This window comes from Hypomesus nipponensis, chromosome 18, assembly GCF_054491055.1.
Source record: "Hypomesus nipponensis isolate SF chromosome 18, ASM5449105v1, whole genome shotgun sequence".
In the NCBI taxonomy this organism is placed as follows: domain Eukaryota; kingdom Metazoa; phylum Chordata; class Actinopteri; order Osmeriformes; family Osmeridae; genus Hypomesus; species Hypomesus nipponensis.
Genome location: NC_140378.1, coordinates 9,974,389 through 9,981,913, shown reverse-complemented (window position 1 = coordinate 9,981,913; position 7,525 = coordinate 9,974,389). Strand labels below are relative to the sequence as shown.

At 48.8% G+C, this 7,525-nt stretch overlaps 1 protein-coding gene across 1 annotated transcript in view; it reads left to right on the top strand.

The window, feature by feature from the left end:
- Nucleotides 1-793: 793 nt before the first annotated feature.
- The window catches only part of LOC146252012 (membrane-associated guanylate kinase, WW and PDZ domain-containing protein 1-like), a 50,044-nt gene continuing 43,312 nt past the window's right edge, over nucleotides 794-7,525 (top strand). The window contains exon 1 of the mRNA XM_084680194.1: nucleotides 794-981. Coding sequence (XP_084536320.1) covers nucleotides 822-981 — 160 coding nt within the window. The 5' untranslated portion in view covers nucleotides 794-821. The remainder of the gene's footprint in view (nucleotides 982-7,525) is intronic.

Here is a 7,525-nt window from a genome sequence, read left to right as displayed (position 1 = left end):
TTGCGCTGTCCCTGATAAATAATGGTGGACAGCTGGACATCGCCTGTGATGGTAGGCAAACTAGTGCATTGAATAAACATAGAGGATCCATGAGGACTCATGAGGATGCAGAGTACAGATGTCCTGGTAGCATGCTTTTATTATTCCCAGACAGTCAGGTAGTGCCATGGTCAGTCTGGACTTCAGGAGACCCTGGGAAAGGCCCTGGCCAGCTCCCCAGACATGGATCATATATTTGGAGATCATTAAATGGTCCTAAATGAGACCCTGGCGTGAGAGCGAGCTCTGGCCATCTGGCCCCATTGTGACGACCTAGCTTCGCTACACAGTCAGAGAGAGACAGCATCGCACGCTCTGATTGGAGAGATGCTATCCTAAGCCGAGAAGCACAAGCCAATCAGGGAACAGGCTAATCAATTATCTCCTCCCACCTCTGTCCCTGAGCTTATCCCTCTATTCACAAACTCTATGTTCCTTCTCTCTCTCTCTCTCTCTCTCTCTCTCTCTCTCTCTCTCTCTCTCTCTTTACAGATTATCACTGCTTTATTCTTATTTTGGCCCAAGTCCCTTATTTTATTATCAATGCAGAGATATTAAAAACAATCATCTTCCTCACGTCTTTAAATGCCCCATTTGAGCTTCCAAGAGCATTTCAACAACTAAAAGGTCACTGGAATCCAAGCATTTGGCAGTCTTTGTGCTTCATTGCTGGTCAAATGTCAGACAATATTGTCAATGTTTCAGACAATAAGAATGTAGTGATGAGTAATATAATTCCTGATTGTATCTTTCCATAGTCTAAAGGGCATGTGTGTGTGTATATGTGTGTGTGTGCATGTGTGTGTGTTTGTGTACGTTCCTCAGGTCACAAGCTGAACAAAGACCTGAAGCATTACCTGAGCCTGAGGTTCCAGAAGTCCTCTCCAGACCATGAGCTTCAGCAGACCATCCGGGCCAACCTGTACCGCCATGCTGTGCCTTGTGAGTAGCCCCCTCCTCCTCTCCCTTTTCAAAGCCAAGCTGGAGAATTAACCAGGATCCCAAGAGCCATGTCAGTCACTTCCTACTGTATACGGTATGATGGGCAGTCCCTTTATACTGGATGTCCAGCAGGCAGGGAACAGTGAGCAGCTCTTCTCCCCTATCCCTCTCCCTGTCCCTGTCCCTCTCCCTGTCCCTGTCCCCCAGCCTGTCCCCCTCTGTCTCCCTGTCCCCCACCCTGCTGCTCCATAGCTGTTTCCGTAGCTACAGCAGACAGTGCTGAAGGCCAAACACTCAGGCAGATGTCAGACTGGACAACTGTCATGTTTGTGGCAGTTGAATCAGTACTTTGATCGTACAATTGCTAGACAGAGTCCTAGTTTCCCGAATGTGTGCTTGTTTAAGTCAGGCTGGTTCTGTCTGCTGTGGCTGGTGGAGGGCTTTGTTCTGGTAGATCTGAGTTAGTCTATAGTTCCGTGAAGACTTGGGAATGAACCCCAAAGTATATTTTTGAGGACTGAATACAGTTGATCACAAATCCACAGTGTGTGTGTGTGTGTGTGTGTGTGTGTGTGTGTGTTTGTGCATTTTCAATCAATCCTTGTGTTTTCCCATGGGATGCAGTATTCATGATCACATGTTTCTGTATGCAAAGGCACGGTCAGTGAAGAGAGATTGTCTTTCCTTACACACACAACTGCTGTTCCTGCATCTGTGGTGATGTGTGTCGTATGTGTGTGTGACTGTGTCAGTTAGTCTGCTATCAATGTGTGTTTTGTGTTAGGACATGGTTTGGGCAGTGCACCACTTTGAAAAAGGGTTTCTAGGCTGGATTAATATTTTCTAATTTTTTGGGGTTCAACTCTTTTCTTTCTCAATCTCTCTCGTTTTCTCTCGCTTCCTCTCTCGCTTACTGACTTGTTCTTTCAATCTCTCTGTGTCCTTCTCTCTCTCTCTCTCTCTCTCTCTCTCTCTCTCTCTCTCTCTCCCTCTCCCTCTCCCTCTCCCTCTCCCTCTCCCTCTCTCTCTCTCTCTCTCTCTCTCTCTCTCTCTCTCTCTCCCCCTGTCTCTCCCCCCCCCCCCCTCTCTCTCTCTCTCTCTCTCTCTCTCTCTCTCTCCTCTCTCTCTCTCTTCCCCCCCCCTCTCTCTCTCTCTCTCTCTCTCTCTCTCTCTCCCTTCCTGCCATGTGACTGGTAAATCCTCCTCTCTGAGCTTCCTGGTGCCCGATGGCCGGCCTGCTCAGGATTATGCTTTTCTGATATATTGAAAATAGATTTCCTGCTTGATTATGTAAACATGCAAACATGTTGGGCTCTAGATAAGGTATCAGGGGATGGGCAAGGCAGCAGCAGAGCTGGGGAGCAGGGCTAGGGAGCAGGGCTGGTGGAGCTGGGCTGGTGGAGCAGAGCTGGGGAGCAGGGCTGGGGAGCAGGGCTGGGGAGCAGGGCTGGAGGAGCAGGGCTGGGGGAGCAGGGCTGGGGAGCAGGGCTGGGGAGCAGGGCTGAGGAGCAGGGCTGGGGAGCAGGGCTGAGGAGCAGGGGAGAGGGAGCAGGGCTAGTGCAGGCCAGGGATTCCTGCTGCTTTTTGCTGTTGAGCTACCTTAATTGAGGTCACACAATCAAAGGAAAAGCTGAAATAGTGCTAGGATCCTATGGCCTGCTTGTAAGATATTTAAATATAGAATATATACCTATGCTTAATGTGTACATTGCATATTGCATGTTAGATTACATTTTAGAAAAGGAGAAAATGAGACAGAACTGGTGCCAGGCAGACTGTTACCTTAACATATCCTCCAAAAGGTTCATGCATGGAGAGGAGCCCCTGTTTATCCATTAATAGGATATTTTACAACTGATTGGGCTTGATTTAAAATATGCTGAGAATAAGAGTAGTCTGAATAAGAGAAAGGTTGACTGGGGTGTAGATGCAGAGGTGATATTTTCACTGGCTAAGCTTTTGGAATATTTCTGATGTTGAAAGATTCTGTTAAAGATCATGAAGATATCTTCGGTACTCCCTCTTTCTCTCCTTCTTTAAGAAATGTGACTGAAGACAAGAGTAGAATACACATGTTTTAATAGCATGACAAGGCAAACACTGTCTGACAAAAAGAGGGAAATAAAAACCCAACTCATCTCTTTCCTTTGTCCTTCTCTCTGCTTCTCCTCCTCCCCCTCTCCCAGCACATGTGGTGTTGTCTCTTCCCCCCCTGCCTGACTCGAACAGGTGCTTGTCCTCACGCCAGGGATGCTTTGACTGTTGTTTTGTGTTTTTAGGAAGAGGACACTCGCCATGTGAACTCCCCACCCCTTCTTTAACCCTCCCTTCCCTTCCCTTCCCCTCCTCCCTCCTCGCTCCTCCCTCCTCCCCAGTCCTGCTGCTACAGATGGCCATTGTTATCATGTGCTGCAAATGTCACAACTGACAGAAAAGTCACTCTCTCGCGGGATTCATTTCCCTCTCTCGTCTACAGCTGCTGCTCAGGGACCTAGGTTATCTCTACATTATCCCAGCGTTCTAGCCACCCAGCAAACCAAGCCTTCCGCCCTCCCCCACCTGATTCCTCTCGTTCTCTCTCTCCCTGTCTCTGTCTGCCCTCTCGCTCTCCTTTCTTTCACTTCAAATCCTACAGTGAGTGTCAGGGTCCCTGTGGCTTGACGGTGGCTGCTGCCTCTCTCTCTCTCATTCTCTCTCTCTGTCACACGCTCGCTGCTCCTGCTGTCTTTCCGTCTCTGCTGATCTCTCTCGCCGTAGCTCCCTCTCTCTCTCCCTCCCTCTCTCTCGCTTTCTCGTTTTCCACTCCACTGACGATCTTGGGGAATCATTGTTGGAGACAAATTTCTCTGTTTGCCGCTCACACAAAGAAAGGATTACGGCTTGATTCGCTGGCTCCGGCTCTTTCTACGTCCAGGCAAGTGGCAGCTTGCCTTATTCTCTCCTCCCGCTCTCCTTCTTCATTCTGCCCATCCGCCATCTGATCTGTGAAGGCTGGAACGTATGCAGGCAGGGGAGCAAGGTAGATGCATGGCAGTGTGGTCGTTGATGGTGTCTATACAGGCTACAGGAGCGGAGAGAGGTGGGGGTGGGGATGGGAATTAGGTGAGGGAAGAGGAGGGGGTGGGGGGGGGCAGGCACACACGGGTAGGCACGTCCAACCCAGAGGGACAGATGGCCAGTAGCCGTGGTGCTTTTTTCTCTTTGGTTTTCTAATTCAGCCTGCAGGCTTTGTGTAAGGCCCACTAGTACACAGAGCTTCTTTTCAAGGACCAGGAGACGGCTGCACTCTGTAGCTGAGAGAGGGAGGGGGGAGGTGTGAGAGAGTGTGTGAAGAGTGGACGAGAAGGGGGGAGGGGGGGGGGGCTCGCTGTAGAGGCAGAGCAGGTTTTTGAGAAGGGGTGGAAAGGAGAAGGAGAGGAGAAGAGGAATGGAGGGAGGAGGGAGGGAGGGGGTCATCAGCCTCGAATGCATGGAGGTCAGGTCCAGATGCTGTTGGAACAAAAGGGCTTTTCTGGGGGAACGGCAGGGGGAAGCGTGGCACTCGCCATTGTGTGTGTGTGTCGCTGCATTGCAGGGTGCTGCTGGAGCCTCATGCTAATGATGGCCATTCAGCCCACTAACAGATGAGTGGGCCCCAGCTTCTGTTTGCCTGCTTTCCACATTCACACGGTTAATATTTCGCTTGTAGCCTAATAGCAACTGTGCTAACCTCTCATTTGGTACGTGAGGGTGAAAGATGGCAGAATAATAGCATTGAAGAGCTCTGAAGAACAGCAATTTTGTGTTTTTGTCCTAGTAATGATGTATGGGGAGTGGGGACAGGTGCGGATTAGTTTGTGCGTGTTGATGCGTGCATGTCTATCTGCTCTGCGCATACTAAATGTTTTGCTCACCTGTCTAGGCTTACTCTTACAACATGCCTAATACAGGATATCTGTGCACTCACTGTATGGGTTTGCTCTTCTGAACCTCAGTTCTGTGAGCACACATAACATACAATCACACACACATTGATGTCATCCAAAACAACAAGAATGATGTTGTGTAGGCTATCAGGCTGTACCCACAGAAGAGCCTTCCACTGGTTCCTACTTGTATGATTGGCAGCACCACAGTAGGAGTGGGTGGTAGAGGGCACTGGGGGTTGTAGTCCCAGCTTCCTCTCTGTTGTTGTTGTTGTTTATGTTTTTGCTTTGCCCTGGAAGACAAATGGTATCTGCCTTCAACTGACAATAGCCAACCTGAAGAAATATCAACAATGGCTGTACAATATCACTCTCTTAAGACCCCTATTGAGTAAAATGCTAAATCAGGTTTACAAAATGACCCAATCTGCCATGGACTCCTGGCACTTACAATCATTAATTGTCCCTAATGAGTGTAAAACATAGTGAACCTGCAGGATGTTCACCTTGATCAAGCAGGACTCTGTGCCGTCCCAGTCTGCTCTAACCCTATCTTGTCCCAGACTCCAGTCTGTTAACTTGGAGGTGGACATCCATCCTAGCCTTCCCAGGACACCTGCATTTTACTGCCAGTTTGGGAGCCCCTAACTGCCGGGGGAACAGAGAGACAATGGAGTCGTTGAATAATCCACGTCTACTATTTATAGAACAGGAAACCATGACACTCTTCCAGGAGAGAGCTAGCTTCAGTATGTGGAGTTTATGATTGGCAGTGGACTGTAATTAAGTTAGCCTCGTTTCTTTCTAATGGAGACATGGACTATTTATTATGAACAACGAGGTTCTGTTTTCATCCTCCTTTCGTCCAATCTTTGTCTGGAAAGGATCCTGTTATGGTGTGAGTAATGGCAATTGTGCATGTCTGAGTGTGGATTTATGTATGCGTGTGTTTGTGTGTGTGTGTTTGTGTGTGTGTGTGTGTGTGTGTTTGAGTGTTTGAGTGTGTGTGTGTGTGAGTGTATATGCAGGATGTGTGTCTACCCTGCATACAGTGGCATTCTTTCTCGGTCAGACTTGGTTGGTCCTGCTGTCCCCATGAGGAGAGTTTGATAACTTGGGATTGATCTGAGACAGGAAGTGTTCCTCTGGCCATTTCTAATTCCTCGCCAAACAATCAACGGATCACAGGGTGGGAAATGATTCATCCTCTGGCACTAAAAATAGCAGCATCTCTCCCTTCCTCCAGCTTTGGGATGTCTCTCACTTTGTTGTGTTGGCTACTGTCTATCTGGCTACTGCTCGATTCTCTCGGATGCATCTTCAATACAATAGCAGCAGTGCACCTGTGCTGCTGTTATGCGGGTAGCATTTGGTGGTTATGTTAAGATACAGTGTGTTCTCTTTGATGCTGTTCTACATCAGGGTGGTTTATACCATGCTGGTTCTGTCTTGGATACAATGTGATTAGTTGTTATGAGATTACATCGAAAATGGGCTAGCAACACCAGTTTTGATGGACTCTAGGACAGGTGGGAACTGTCGACCTTGCCATGGGTTTGAACATTCTGTCAGGAGAGCTGACTAGTGTTTTTTCACTCTTTCCTTAACTGACATTCACTTTACAACCTACTACTCAAGGATGTCAGGCTCTTCAGTCCTTATGCACCCTGAACCAACATACAGTATAGAACTTCTCAAAACATTGCGTAGTGACACTGTCAAAGTTAACTCATTACTAAAAATATGTCTAGAAGTCTAGTAGAAGTGTAGTAACTCTGTTGAGCAGACGTTAGGCAGTATTCAGCTGCATGTGAGGCTCTTCCATGGGCAGAGCTGCAGCCAGGCTCCCCCAGGCCAGCTCCCAGGGCTGGTGGCCAGGCTGGATAAACCCCCTAGCAATAGCCTCCATGCAGGTATGGGCCTGTCCACCCTGCTCTGCTCTGCCCTGTCCAGCCTCCCTCCAGCCTCCAGCCTGCTCCCCCAGGCTTTCTCTGACTCTAAAACTGCCCCAGCCCTAATCCTAACCATGCCTCTGCTTTAGCCCTGCCCCGGATTGTGCTCAGTGGACCCTGTTCCTGTACACACTCTGTTCACAATACACCAAACACTGCCAGCAGGACACTACTGCTTCATCCTCATTGGCCAAAACATCCATGCACTGTACCAGTGTCTACAATCCCTCACTATCTATTTGAGCAGCCGGTTCCACACACCCCAACTGAGTCCTGTTTTAACCAATTCCTTTGCCTGTGCACAAGCCACATCTCTGGCTGTGATCTCACAACCATACAGCAGCACCAAACCCTACCCCCCATCCATATATCTCCCATCCCCACCCCCACCCCATCCTCCAACCTTAAATGAACCCAGCATTCACCTCCGTGGTGTTGATTGCCTCCGTCACGATAGCTGCAGGAGGCTGACGAGAGAGCCTTGTTTCATCAGGAGGGAGCAGCGCATGTTGGTGTGTCAAGAAAGTGTATTCATGTGTTAGCGGGACCAAGGCAGTAGCTGTAAACGAATACATGAGCGGTGGTGGAAGACAGGGATTTTAGAAAGATTCAGAGAAAAAGAGACTCAGAGAGAGAGAGAGTGAGAAAGAGGAGTGAAAAAGAGATACAAAAACTGTGTGTTTGTGT